Source organism: Sinohyriopsis cumingii, chromosome 15 (genome assembly GCF_028554795.1).
Source record: "Sinohyriopsis cumingii isolate HCF-2022 chromosome 15, ASM2855479v2, whole genome shotgun sequence".
NCBI lineage: Eukaryota > Metazoa > Mollusca > Bivalvia > Unionida > Unionidae > Sinohyriopsis > Sinohyriopsis cumingii.
In genome coordinates, this window is record NC_142975.1 from 36,612,692 (window position 1) to 36,628,608 (window position 15,917).

General features: G+C 34.6%; 1 protein-coding gene across 1 annotated transcript in view; it reads right to left on the bottom strand.

The window, feature by feature from the left end:
* Positions 1-13,445, bottom strand: part of LOC149781614 (uncharacterized) — a 28,942-nt gene extending 15,497 nt beyond the window's left edge. Inside the window, exons 1-6 of the mRNA XM_089934992.1 lie at positions 13,305-13,445; positions 7,668-7,866; positions 6,071-6,207; positions 2,807-2,963; positions 1,915-2,048; positions 601-772 (exon numbers count right to left, since the gene is read on the bottom strand). Coding sequence (XP_089791118.1) covers positions 601-772; positions 1,915-2,048; positions 2,807-2,963; positions 6,071-6,207; positions 7,668-7,866; positions 13,305-13,329 — 824 coding nt within the window. The 5' untranslated portion in view covers positions 13,330-13,445. The remainder of the gene's footprint in view (positions 1-600; positions 773-1,914; positions 2,049-2,806; positions 2,964-6,070; positions 6,208-7,667; positions 7,867-13,304) is intronic.
* Between the last annotated feature and the right edge of the window lie 2,472 nt (positions 13,446-15,917).

A 15,917-nucleotide genomic window follows, 5' to 3' on the forward strand; every position in this document is an offset into this window, starting at 1 on the left:
GTTTTTGTTTTGCATTATCTATCCTTTTTTCATTTTGTACATGCTACGCCTCAGTATTTAAACATTTCTAATAGACGCGATTGGAAAAAAGCACGTGTTTATATCTTACAAAGAAACACTCTTTTGGGCTTTAAAATATATTATGTACAAATAACAAAGCAGGATTATCAAAATAAGAAATATTGGATTAATCTAGGTTTTTTCTACCCATTGTTGAATTAAAGAATCGGCTTTGCTTCATATCTGCAAAACTTCTAAAACTTCAAAGCGTTTCAGGATAAAGTGTGCACAGGCATTTCAAATTGTTCTCAGTATTTATTATTTCCTTCTTCTGTTTGTGCTTAATCTATAAAAATGGTAAATTTAACATAAAATAATTTTCAATATAGTTGGTTATCTGGTTCACAAGGATCACTCCTAAGCATTCGAAGATTGACAATTTTGGTAAGATCAATGGCAAAGACCACTAAAAAATCACAAATAGTCATAGTGCTGCAGGACAAATCGTTCCTATACATAAAACTGAAACTCGTACTTTAAATGTGGTCAAAAGATACAAATCTAGGCTTCACTTTTTCTTGTAAACGTATTGTTACTCACGCGCATATTGTTTTCTTAGCAGCGTTAGCATCAAGTCCTGCTGGCGGCTGCTGATTGCTCACAACCATCATAACGGTCTGCATCGGCATATTAAAAGTCCTCTGGGCACAGATGTCCATACCACTTTCAAATTGTGCCATACACTGAGCAGGCTGTATGGCCTTTCCGGTACCTGTAACCAACAACCTTTTAGAATTAATACTCATTGTTTTATTCCTACTGTGGCTAAATGACTTCATCTGCTGATTTTAATAATCTATTTTATACAGAATGCATCCGACATTAATTTTTGTTAAGCGATCAAATGACAAACTCCGACGGCTCCCAATCCACATACTAGTAATTCCAACAAATGTTTTTCATATTGCATATATCATAGAATAATTAAACTATATGACAATAGTTCAAAGATTTAAACCACTTCGGAACTTTCGAATTGGATCAATAATGGGTGATAATTGTGGATTCTTTCTTCCTCAAAGTAAAATTAATGCGATGCTATTTTAGAAAAAAATAAAACATCTACATTATAAATGAATTATATTTATATCATTGTGTCGCAGGTGTATGCCGATAAATTTTAATTCCTATTGTTTTGGCTGAAGATGCTATTTTTCCACACTCCAAATTCTGTGACGTAGATATATAGCGTCAAGCATGCATTCTGACCCGTCTTTCTGCAAGTCCTCACGAATTTTCCGAAACAACAGTATCAATACTACAATCATACAATAGATTTACGCTCAAAATGCTTGAAAACACTCCGTGAATTTGAACTGAATGTAGTAAGCAGCATAACACCTAAAGCTAGGTTGAAATTCATCCTTTTTCGGTCAAGTCAGCAGAGTAATGCCCTTGTCTGATATTGTCAGCTACAGTTTAAATCATGTTAGTTGGGCATTGGTGTCTTTGACACATATTTAGTTGTGTCCTTTACTTAGTTACTTTTCATACTTTCTTGCTACAGTATTTCGACATCCGAAAGACGATCAAAAATATGCATGCTCCAAATAATGCATGCATCATGAATACATGAAATATTTGCTTTTTTGTAATAATGTATGGAACCATTTATATTGAAAACTACACTGAGACCCACTGGGTGTTTAAGAAAATAGGAACACAACAAAGAATCCATAATATTTTGTTCTGGGAACAAAAGAGATAATAACAACAAAAAGCATTAACGTGAAAATGGCAGTGAAGGTTATGAGGAATACTGGATATTAATCTTAGGGAATAAAATATTTTCTGGTTTTAAGAGATTACATATCTCACCACCAAAAAAGGAAATACTAAGTGATATATACTCACACATTCCATCATAAACGCCGAGCATGTTCTGCAAACTAGTGCCAACCATAATCTGCTCTTGTGGATTACACTGGGTTTGAAGTTTGCTGACAACGCCTGTACCGCATGTAATTAAGTAGTTCTTCGTCTGCTCACTGGAAGATTTTGAGCAATAATATAACTGGTACATTTGCATGGGCTTAACATGGAAGCTTTATATAGATTTACGACCTTCCATTGATGCGAGTTTACGGCTGGTAAGGAGAAATAGTGTGATTTTTCATACAATAATTCAAAATAATAAAATCTTTCTCATTATAATCATATTCCTAACTTTGTAATTGTCTTTGCATTTTAGAATATAATCTACAATTTATTTATAATATAGCTATGCAAGGAAGATAACGTTTTGGGGAAAATCTTTCAATGAAAATATATTCCTGACATAATAGAGATTATATTGTTACACTATTTTCTTTCCGTGACGCGTCCACGACAGTGAACATCGCACATCGCGTGCCAAAAGGTGCTGTTGCGTGATGCACCCACTGATAACTATTCGTTAGGTTTCTGATTTAGAGCAAACAGCGTAGTTCATCTCTGTGTTGACAACTGCCTCTTAATAGAAACTGACGAGCTCGTAAATTAGCAGATAACTAGCAAATATCATTTTTGAAGAAATGACGACGCATTAATCGCCATTGTATTTGGTCATGTACAAAACACTAAAAATAAAACTTTCGAACTTGAGTTTGAGCCTGAGATTTTGTTTCAATCAATCACAAATGAAGACACATTTCAAAGTTTTTTAATTGACTGATGGCTGAACATGAATTCAGAATTTCATGGTCTCCGTACGTAAATATACATATTTCGTTGTTTGCTCTACATAATATACAGGTATTATACAAACCTGCAGACTACATTCTTCAACTGGTCTCTGTTTACACCTTGTGGCAGCGTCTGATTAGAGAGCAACATGAAGAATTGATCCGGGACTATGTTCGTCTTCTGCAAACAATCTCTAAATCCAGCATCAAAGTTCTTCAGACAGGGTGGTGGCTGAACAGCTGTAATTATAGGGAGCAACTCTATATTATTATTATTATTATTATTATTATTATTATTATTATTATTATTATTTTATTATTGTTGTCATTGTTGCTTTTATATATATATATATATATATATATATATATATATATATATATATATATATATATATATATATATATATATATATATATATATATATATATATTTGGTGCTGAAATAGCACCAGTCTTGATTTATGGGTTGAACATTTTGGGTTTTTACAAAGTATTGACGCAGTATATACTTCATGTTGTAAATATATCATAGGTATTCCACAATACACAAACGTTTCTTTAGCTATAATGAGTTATGTAGAATGACAATGTATGTAATAAGATAAAAATAATGAGTTATGTAGAATGACAATGTATGTAGTAAGATACAAAAGAATTCTAAGGTACTGGTTCATATTATCGAAGATGACCAAGGACAGATTCCTAAAACTAAGCCATAACATGGAATTTATATGGGACGAACACTGTGATTATTTCGTATTTGAAGTTTAAAGTATCTGTTTTCATACGGAATGGGAGAAGTTTGATTTAATCAGTGGGTGGGTGATGATAAATTATTATCCTTTGCGTTTAAACAACATTGTAAAGCTATTTGTCAAGAAGAATTAAATGGAGAAATATATTCAATGGATATAATACGATTCTATAATAAGAAAAAACCTGAGTTGTCAGTACTATATAGATTATTTGAACTCTTTGTAGTTATTTAGCCTGCTATGCGTGTTTTAAAATGGAACCTTCCCCACAATGGCAAAAATAGGTAGGTAACAAAATATCCCTATGTTGAAAGATTGTGCCCTGTTTGGGTAGATATTGGAGATGAGCTTCATTTTGCTGTTAAATGTCCTATTTTTGATTACCCGAGAAAGCCTTACGTGCCTTCATATGCTCATTGTAATGCAAAGCACACCAAGTTTATAACTTTATCCAGTGAATCAATAATAATAATAATAATAATAACAAATATTCTACATAATTTTGCTATTTTTCTAGCAATATCGACAAAATTTAGAGTTGATGTGTTAATCCTAGAAACGTTATGTTTTTTGTACTTGTACCATATTTTAAAACATTCATGTAATTTGGGTCGGTGGCCTATGTTACAAACAAAGATTATTATTACTATTATTATTATTATTATTATTATTATTCCGAATATTATGAGGAACGTCTTGATTATCTTAATGGAAATATATCGTAACTTTTGTAGTTCCAATACTTTATTCTAAATCTACTGCGGTCAGAGTATTTTCGTATTAAGAATACTGACCCTGCCATCTGACTGAGATACACACTCCATTTCGTGCAATGGATTTATCGAAAGGACTTAAATGCTTTTAGTAACAAAGTATGGTCAACAGAACTCGAATACATTTAATAACGAAGATGGTCAACAGCACTCGAATTCATATCCTAACTTAGATGGTCAACAGGACTCGATTAAATTTAATAACGAAGTATGGCTAACAGGGCTCGAATAAATTTGCAACGAAGATAGTCAATATGACTCGAATTCATATAATAACTGATATGATCAACATGACTCGTTTACGTTTAATAACGAAGATAATCAACATGACTCGAATACGTTTAATAACGGAGTATGGTCAACAGGACTCAAATGCATTTAAAAACGAAGATGTCAACCGGACTCGAATACATTCAATAACGAAGTATGTATGGTCTTATAAGATAGTACTGAAATTGTATTTTGGGGCACATTTTACCGAAATTCACACTCACACGAACACACTGATACTTTTGTAACGTTTCTATATTTCCATTCATAGCACCAAGATACAGTTAAAAGGAACTTTAAAATGCAAGAATACAAGCCAAACTTGATTTCACTCAGATTTTGAAGTTTATAAGAAAAAAATATGAATATAGCGCGTGATTTTATTGCATAAATCTTAACAGAGATTATAACATTCTGAAAACGCAATCTGAAAACCTTCAAAAATATTTTGAAAAGACGTAGGTTACATGCATCCATTAATTGCTTATATTGATAAACATTAGTCCTGAAATTGGATAAAGAAGTATAATATTTTTTATTTTTCACCATGAAAAAAAGAACATGGCATGAGATTGTAATATTCATCCCATATTTCTTGAAACTGACAAAGTGTGCAATATCTTTCGATACAGGGAACACCTACCAGTTTCCACAGGAAACCTATGATTTGCTGTTCTAAATTTATTTAAAATTTAGATATCTCTTTCGGTAATGAGAAATAGATCTTACTAAATCCAACTTAGTTTTAAATAATCTGTAATGAAGACCTTTAGGTGACGTCTTGGTGTTAGCTGCCCAAGCTTTGTATGTATTTGAAAACATCAACATTGTGTGTAAGGAAAAAATCAATATCTGAAAGTGTGGGTAATATGACAAAATCAAATGCACGCTAACATTTCAAGATAAATCAGACAACATTTGCAAATTATTAAAATAGCTCAGAAAACAGAATGAATGTGTAAAATATAAGTTGAAAGAAACCCTTGAAGAGCGCTGAATATTTTCAATATTTCTAGGCAACGTACTACTACATGGTCCATTCACTATTTAATCCATATTTATTCCATTGTAGAGTAGATTTGGGACATAGTCAATAAACAGAATACATGAAAAGAATACACATGAGATTTCACGACGACTGAATGAGGAAGTGAACAGGGCACCAGGGTTCAAAACAACGATTTATTTTTTCTAGCGTATGCATGAGGAAGCAATCTGATTAAATTCAGATCACGCCTGTCCTGCGTGAAGATCTGACAGCGATCGCGTATGGGTAATATTCTGGCGGCATTTGAATTAGCCAATGGCAATGCAGCTTTCAGAGATTTGACAGTGAATCAATTCGTTTAACACACATTGATCTTCTTCAGACATTCTATTCAGTATCCCAAACATGACGATATACGAATTCATCTTATTGGCTGATAAAATTATCAAGTATGGTAATAGCATAGGTCACCAGAATACGACCCATAATCGGTCGCTGTCAGATCATCAGTACGATAGCGGAGATCTGATTTAATAAGACTGAATGAGGAAGTGAACTTACAGTCGCCACACATGGCGCCAAGACCCTGTTGCATTGAACGAACAGTGCCATCCATCATGCCAACTTCCATCTGCTGACATTGCTGGGGAGCTTGGCCTGGTAGCGGAGAAATGCAGCCTATGATTCTCTGCCGGTTTCTAAAAAATGTAGGTTCGAATCATACACGAATTAGACTGACTCATCCAAATACTATTCAGACATCGAGTATGTTCGAATAAATATGGAATGCAATGTGTCTCGTCAGAACACTATTAAGATAAACTTTACGTTAGAATCATACACAATAATGTTCCCTAACACTATTCAGACAACCAGTATGTTCAAATGATACACAATGTAGCCTGTCTCATACAAACACTATTCAGACGACCAGTATGTTCAAATGATACACAATGTAATCTGTCTTATCCAAACACTATTATGACAACCAGTATATATAAATCATATTCAATGCAGTCTGTCTCATCCAAACACTATTCAGACGACCAGTATGCGCAAATGATACACAATGTAGTCTGTCTCATCCAAACACTATTCAGACAACCAGTATATATAAATCATATTCAATGCAGTCTGTCTCATCATACAATTATTCAGACAGTAAGTAAGTTGGAATCATACAGTATTTTAAGTAGGAATAATGATTTATACGACATCCTAGTCACTATGACCTGAGATATGTTCTCTTTTTGGGGGAGTCTCACACGAATTTTAGAGATGCTTGAATTTGCTGAAGAAGATGTTGGGTCGAATGTACCCAGTTCAAAAGACAATTTACACAAGACGGATTACAAAGTATCAGGAAAAGGAAAATATTATTCATGGAAAATTTAAATTGCTGTTGTTTTAACAGGATGAATGAAATGTCATGGATTTCTCAGACGCTACAGTAATTATGCAGAGCTACAAAAACGCAATCTCTGGAGTCCATCTTGCGAGGTTTTATCGATTTATTTGGGAGTGTGATGTTTTTGACTATGTATGAGAGAAATCATCAATGTAGACTAATTATGATGTGTTAGATTAAACGGACTGCTCTCGTTTAATTTATAAGCTTGAAATACTGAATAATAGTTCAACTCTTCCGTCACGTTGTTTTTGTTATCTTAGAACAAAACATTGGAGTGTGAGAATTTGGGGCCCCTACATCTTGATTTTATTTGGACCAATCAGTTTCATCTGCATTTGTTTAATAAATGATATAATAACCTGAAAGGCCTCTCAAGGACTTCTAGAGGTAGGTGCGCGTGATGATTGAGAGGGACTAGTAACCGTGGAGTGAATAATGGCATTTGTCAAGCTCTATATTCTCCACTGTGATTCAAGAATTAATTAGGAGACATTTCTTGGAAAGACAACAACAACAACAGCAACTCTCTATGTCTGTCTGTCTGTTTGTCTCTGTCTGTCTGTCTGTCTCTCTCTCTCTCTGTGCACTGTACCATTGAAAAGAAGATGCGTAACAGATTTCGAAAGGAACTTAAGATAGCATATTACTACTTGTATTTCCTTAAGCGATATCATTTCCATAGAAAAGGAGAATTAACATGCAAAGAAAGAAAAGACACGAATTACAGAAGAAAATCAGAACATATACCCGCAAACAGATTGGACAAGATTCTGTCTGTTTATGTTTGGCGGAATTGGTCCGCTTGATCCATTTGTTACCAGAGAAAAGATTATTTCTAATTGGTAACCACCGTTGTCTTGGAAACATTTCCGGAAAACAGCATCAAACTGTTGCACACATGGAGTCGGCAACCCTTGGGGTTGTGCCTGCACTGTGTATAGCAAAACTGAAAGTAAAAGAAAATTCTTGCTTATTTGCTTGATTTTTTTATGGCGCGCGCGCGCGTGTGTGTGTTTGTGTGTGTGTGTTTAAATCTTTTCAAACAAATCATTTTCTAACCGCACTCGGTCTCTAAATAAGTCCTCTGCAAATTGAGTTGAGCAAAACAACATTTTGCAATATAAACATTTTCTGTTTGTCTGAAATAGAAGTAGTTAACACATTACTATAATCCATTCAAGCCCCAATCCCATTCCTGGATTTATTAAAAACCATTTGACGCAGCAGTGTACTTCAATTTCATACCCCTGTAGGCAACGAAAGCTGGGTCCGACACTCTATTTAACTCTATCAACGTTCGCTCTTGAAGACTAGGAGAAATTGCAGGCTTTAATGTTACAAAGAAATGAAATCTATATATATCATATTTTAAAGTTTCATTGTTCCAATGCTTTAAACATGTATTAGGATTCTAGACGCAAAATTCATGTTTTAAAATTTCTAGGTAAATCTTACCTGTAATTAAAATGATGTTATTAGTAATAGTGATAGGGGTTAACCTAGGGACATATGAACTTCTATGTTAAAATAAAAGTTGTTGTGGGGTTTAACGTCTTTTTTCAGCACCGATAGGCTATGTATGGCGGCGAGTATTACGGTGGAGGAAGAACCCGGGAAAACCCCGGGAAGAACCACCGACCCACGAGAAGCTACTGGCAAGCTTTCTCACATACCCACATTGGCCGAATCCTAGACTCGAATCCACGCAGACAGAGGTGAGATGGCAGAGATCCGTAACGGAGAGCGCCTAAGACCACTCGGCCACTCGGGGCCCTTAAACTAAAGAGGTTGTACCCTGGGGATAATGGAAATTTAACATGGCAAAATTTAACATGGAGTGAATGGTGCATTAAACATAGCGACAAGGAATTGGGACACCCTAGCGACAAGGGGACCTTAACGTTAAATAGGGGTATATCAACTCTGGGGACAATGGGAATGTAACAGGGGGAATTTTATATCCACCCAGGGACAAGGTTACTTCTATGTTCAACTGGGGGGGGGGGGGGTTGTACCCTAGGGACAATAGGAATTTAGCATGGGGAAATTTAACTTGGGATATATAGGGACAAGGGATTGGGACTAGCGTCAAAAAATTGTTGGGGCTGTCGTGCGTCATGAAGATCGTATGTCACTATAGACTCAAGGCGAATTTAACATGGGGAAATATATTACGTTCTGAATGGGGAATTTACCATAGCGACAAGGGATTGGACCACTATAGCGACAATGGAAATCCCAGTCAAAAAGGTCGTGGGCAACTATAGCGACAATGGGAGTTTACCAGACGTTATATAAAGTCATACGTTCCGGGGCGGGACATAGACCTGGACAGTATGCTTGGCGGAGCAAGACATATCACTTTTATAGAACGCCTGGTGGACATTGATGTCAATGTCGAGTACCGTGACGTCACCCATCCTTTTGTTCGTATAAATCTTGTCTGTGAATCGTTCCAGGGTGTTTTGTAATGGTAATTCCCATTGTCCGTGAATCGCCGTGAAAATCTATAACGCTTGGCGGGCGGGACATAGAGTAAGTTCTTCTTTTCTCATTTTCACATTGTATTCTAGGGAAATAAATTATTGGTTAAATGTTACAATTTAAATTTTTGTCTCTCACTCTTTTACGTTACTTATTTTAAGTGCATATACTTCTAATACAGTAAAACCTTACTTGAAAGAAAATCCAAGGAACATGACAAACGTTGGTCTTTTCAGCCAGATGGCCTTTAAGTGAAATAAACTTCCAACGCTCTGTACATTTTCCCTGTATGTTTGGCAGTGCAATTCAGTTCATGATAATACATAATATAAACTTACATATCCTGGTTTGTTTAGCTAATGGCACTAATTAATCAAGAAAAATTAGCTCCCATCTAAATGTAACATAAAATGTAGAAACCAATGTATAAAAGGGTGCAAAAAACCTCATACGTTTCATGATTCAGTGTATGTATGTATGTATATATGTATGTATGTATGTTCGAGGTACAAGCGGTTTAATTGAAAGAGAATGTAGAATGGGATCATATGAGATAAAATGAACACAATTATTCGAAGGGGGGTAATTGTGTTCTGAAGCCAATGAAGAAGAATGTAAGTTAGTTCCCTTACCTCAAAGTTTCATTGAAGACCTGGTGAACAGGTCGAAAGTTTAGAAGTCAAATCTTATTTTGCTACAGAAAGGTATCTGGTTGTATTTTTTTTAGTTTCATAAAGTATACCAAGTTCATATTTTTGAACGTTAAAGACAGCTTCTTCCATCCGGTATATTCTGACTGATACGGACGTGAGGCTGTACATTTTTATCAATCTAATTAGACACGTGATCGACATTTGAGTGCCTATTCAGATGTCCTTTCATTTCAAATACGAGAGTAAATTACAGTCCTGCTAATATCACAACCCTGTCTTTGGTGTTTCAGTCCAGAGCACATTATAAACACGGTGTGTGTGGCGAGAATAGCGATCATATTGTCTTTCTAATGGTGGCACGATACGTTTTGAATAATCTGTATCTAGGTCACGCTTCATCCAGTAAAGATAAGAAAAAATGAATCGGTTCAACTTTAGCGCTGATGCCGAAACATTGTTATATCGATACTGACCTAAAAATCGATGAGCCATGTTTTTAATGTAACCGCAATTTATATCCTGGATATTTCATTGTTTAAGTAGTAATTGTAGACTATCGGGTGACTAATAAGTAAATTGAAATAATTGTACCGGCTGCAAAAAGAGGATGATTTTATTTGTGCGTGCTTCATTATCTGGTCCATTGGGTTTTAACCGCATGTTTTCAATGTTCAAAGGCGGCAAATGTTTTAAGATTCCTTATGTTTCCTGGTTTCAGACATTGCTAACTAGGTGACTAGAATTTGTTCTGAATGGGGCTTTGTCAACACAAATGTCCGTGATCGACAAGCTGGAATGGGGAGTAAACATAGAAGGCCCCTTAGAGAAGTTTAAAACTATTTTTTAATGTTTAACTTTTAGAAGATGAATATCGCTTTAATTTTCAAAATTGTTTCCTGCACTCAGGGAAAAGTATTTTCCGAAGAACCACTGGAAAGATAAGGTTTTCTTTAAAGCAAAAAGTACTTTACTTAAAACAGGGAACACCAAATGATTTTGTATATCTTAAAGTTTAAGACTATCATTATTTACTATGAGATATGTAATTAGCATCATTAAGTTCTGGTTAAAATGATTGCGTTTAGATGAAATTGTATAAGTCAAAAAATTTTGTGTAGGTTTGCATGAAATCCGGAGTTTTCAAGGCATATGTGATGCACAATCTATCAGGGCCGGCGCTACCATATAGGCAAACTAGGCAGCCGCCTAGGGCGCTGATTTCAGGGGGCGCATTTCTCCAAATCAACAACAGTTTTGAAAAATAAATAAATAAATTTCAGTTCATTGAAGGTCGTTTTTTATCCTGGTTTATTTCATACAGGGACAAATAATCGGGTAGATTCAGTCTGACCGAAACACCAGGCTGACCGGAACAAGCAAAATGAGTGAGTGAAAATCGCGCGTATACGAAACTTTCAGAACGTAATTACGTTCGCGTGTTTTTATAGGCCACGAGTTTTTCCGTGGAATCACGCGTATACGAAACCTTCAGTTTTGCCGCGGAAAGCAAACTGAGGTGGGTAACATCTTATTTTAATGGTATAAACAAGGAAAGAATTGGGCAGACAAATTTGCTCATTTCATGAACTGAGCAATTTGACAGATTGGCTCCGTCACTTGATTTAGCTGAACTGGTTAAAAACTTTGCTGAGGAGAAGGCACACAAAGTGAGATTTTGAATTGTCTTTCTGTCTGCATTTATCCCTCAGCCAAATTTGGTTTCAGGTGTATTAGTATTGAGTGTCTGTTCAACTGTTCATTATGCTGTTAGTTCATCACTAATGTCTATCTTTGTTTATTCTTGTCTTAATTTTGCAAATAAAATAGTATCAAGTGGTGTTTTGGGGGGGGAGGGCAGTCCGGACATTTCAGCACAGAGAGGTACAAAATTTTTTTAAATTACCTCCTGTCTGTGCTCAAATGTTAACTTTTTAAAAAAAAATTTATTGTTATAAATTTGAAATTCATTTTTCCGGGGGGGGGGGGATAATCTAGCCTTGCCTAGGGCGCCAGATAGTCTGGCTCCGACCGTGATCTTTCCTATCTGTTGTATAAATGGTTGTCAGACAATTTTGCTCACATCTGACAAGCAAATACGGCAAGTTTATCAAAAGCTATTGTCTGGAGAAAGTTGGCAAATTTTGCATTCAAGCATATTCGGTGGACATGATTATCCGAACATATCGAATAATAATAACCAAACAGAGTCTCGTCACATACATTTGTCATTTAAGCTGACTGGGGGTGTAAGGCAAGACGGCTATACTGAGAAGTTCAAAAATGTAAACAATATTTAATTTTTGGAAGACGAATATTGCTTTCGTTTTCAATATGTATTTTATTCTGCACTTAGGAAAAAATGTATTACAAAGAACCACTGGTGAAATATAAAGATGTTTAAACGTGCAGATATAACATCTAGTTCTCGTGTATCTCTGATTCGGAAGTTAATTTATTTATTTAAAAGCATTTTCCTTGCTAGAAAGGCTTTTGAATTACTCTATAAAATTAAAATCATCAGCGATAACGTGCACATTGCTCGCATATAAAAATTTATGCAAACTTTAACGCTGAATGTATGATAACTTGTGACTTTATAGCACGCTGTGATCGCTGTGCCATTTGTATCGGTAGTTAAAGTGAGTGATACTGCTAATTATTTGTTATGATAAAATATATATTTTTATACGTAATCAATACAATAATGATTTTCTATTAATATTGGTGCATAAGCATATGTATTTCAGTCATCAATATTGCAACGTAAATTTAGATTAGCCCAAGGGCTAATTGAATTAATTGCAATATAGTCGTGCAGTACGACTAGCAATTTGTTCTGAATAGAGCTTTGTGAGCACAAATGGTCCCTGACCGATAAATGAGGTGTGTCGGAGTGTGCGGATAGCAAGTCTATATTCTTTTTTTTTATACCATGGTTGTTGACGAAACCTTTTTGTTTTGGGGATTCCTGTATGCAAAATATGACAAAAATCAACGAAAATTGCCCTTCACTTAGCTGAACAAGAAGAGTAATAATTTGATCTGCATGTTAAAGCAATGACAACAAAATCAATACTCAAAAGAGAAACACAAAATCCGGTAAACACAATTCTCACTCAATTTAAAATGGGGAACTGATTTACATCAATTTAAAAGTAATAAAATATAAAAATATTTGTGCCAGAAATCTGTCGAAGTGACATCTATCATTGCTGGAGAAACAATTACAGCTTTGAAAAGCTCTTACCGGATAAGAAGATATATCCCCACATTATGGAATGTTCACTATCTGTATGTCTCTTGCTTCTGATGCTCTTGTATCTGCTGAATAAACTTCAAATTGTCAATAAATATAATTCCAAGCTGGGCTTGTAAATACGCTTTATCTCAAAACAATGTGCCCTTTCGATTGGTGTTTGACACTGAATGATGGTAGCGTGTCCAATGCAAAGCTAAATATTGTTCTGGCGAACCCGGAAACGATATTGAAAAATATAGCGTTGGCTTCAGGCAGTCGGGAGCAAGAAGGCACGACGCAAATCACGATCCATGACTAAATGAGATATTCTTCAAGGACATTCATAAATGAACATTTTCAGAAAGAACCCTTCTGCATACATTTAATGGAAGTGTAGTATTCCAAAAAGATGGCACATTTCTAAGATGGATGTTTATATTGTTCACGTGTAGATGATTGTTTCTTTTGAATCTAATAATAGCGTTACTCTGAATTCTAACATAGTCTATTTAAACAAATTCAGTTTTCAAGACTGGATTTAATAAGTTTCCTCTATCTCTGATTCATTTATGATATTTACGGAGGCCACATTATTTCTAAATGACCGATCCATCTGACTCAAGTTGCCATGATGAATCTTCTTCCATTTCTTATGGGCGTGGTTTGGGCATAGGGGATAGGACATATTACTCATTCATTTTGGGGTTTAAACATACTTTATTGCCCCATTCATAGCTAACGTAGTTAGGACAAAAGTTTTGACACTTAGATGTAAGCCATTTCCCCTAACATGTCAATGAATACAAACATGGTTTTACAATGCGTCATAATATCAGCATGAAAGATTACTGAATTATACTGTTAATACTGTACATTACTGAAAGGAGTAAAATTAATTTTTTCTGCATAAACACAAGTGATAATTTTTCAAGTGAATAATATATCAGACATTTCATCTTACATCAGTGCAGTTATGTAGAGAGTGGACAATTTCATGTCACTGACCAAAAAATAAGTTCCAGATAGATTTGCAAAGTTAAGAATTTTCTTTTGAATGTGAATTATGGAGCCTGAATGTAAGATTTTGGTGGCTTCAGGTCTAATGTACAACTGCTGAAAATTATAGCATTCCTACTAGGTAAATGATATGTACTACCTAGTATTTCTACTAGGTAAATGATATGTACTACTAGTATTCCTGCTAGGTAAATGATATGTACTACTAGTATTCCTACTAAGTAAATGATATGTACTACTAGCATTCCTGCTAGGTAAATGATATGTACTACTAGCATTCCTACTAGGTAAATGATATGTACTACTAGGATTCCTACTAAGTAAATGATATGTACTACTAGTATTCCTGCTAGGTAAATGATATGTACTACTAGTATTCCTACTAAGTAAATGATATGTACTACTAGTATTCCTACTAAGTAAATGATATGTACTACTAGTATTCCTACTAGGTAAATGATATGTACTACTAGTATTCCTACTAGGTAAATGATATGTACTACTAGTATTCCTACTAAGCAAATGATATGTACTACTAGTATTCCTACTAAGAAAATGATATGTACTACTAGTATTCCTACTAAGTAAATGATATGTACTACTAGTATTCCTACTAAGTAAATGATATGTACTATTAGTATTCCTACTAGGTAAATGATATGCACTACTAGTATTCCTACTAAATAAATTATATGTACTACTAGTATTCCTACTAGGTAAATGATATGTACTACTAGTATTCCTACTAAGTAAATTATATGTACTACTAGTATTCCTGCTAGGTAAATGATATGTACTACTAGTATTCCTGCTAGGTAAATGATATGTACTACTAGTATTCCTACTAAGTAAATGATATGTACTACTAGCATTCCTGCTAGGTAAATGATATGTACTACTAGCATTCCTACTAGGTAAATGATATGTACTACTAGGATTCCTACTAAGTAAATTATATGTACTACTAGTATTCCTACTAGGTAAATGATATGTACTACTAGTATTCCTACTAGGTAAATGATATGTACTACTAGTATTCCTACTAAGTAAATGATATGTACTACTAGTATTCCTACTAGGTAAATGATATGTACTACTAGTATTCCTACTAAGTAAATTATATGTACTACTAGTATTCCTACTAGGTAAATGATATGTACTACTAGTATTCCTACTAGGTAAATGATATGTACTACTAGTATTCCTACTAGGTAAATGATATGTACTACTAGTATTCCTACTAGGTAAATGATATGTACTACTAGTATTCCTACTAAGTAAATGATATGTACTACTAGTATTCCTACCAGGTAAATGATATGTACTACTAGTATTCCTACGAGGTAAATGATATGTACTACTAGTATTCCTACTAGGTAAATGATATGTACTACTAGTATTCCTACTAGGTAAATGATATGTACTACTAGTATTCCTGCTAAGTAAATGATATGTACTACTAGCATTCCTGCTAGGTAAATGATATGTACTACTAGCATTCCTACTAGGTAAATGATATGTACTACTAGCATTCCTACTAGGTAAATGATATGTACTACTAGCATTCCTACTAAGTAAATGATATGTACTACTAGGATTCCTACT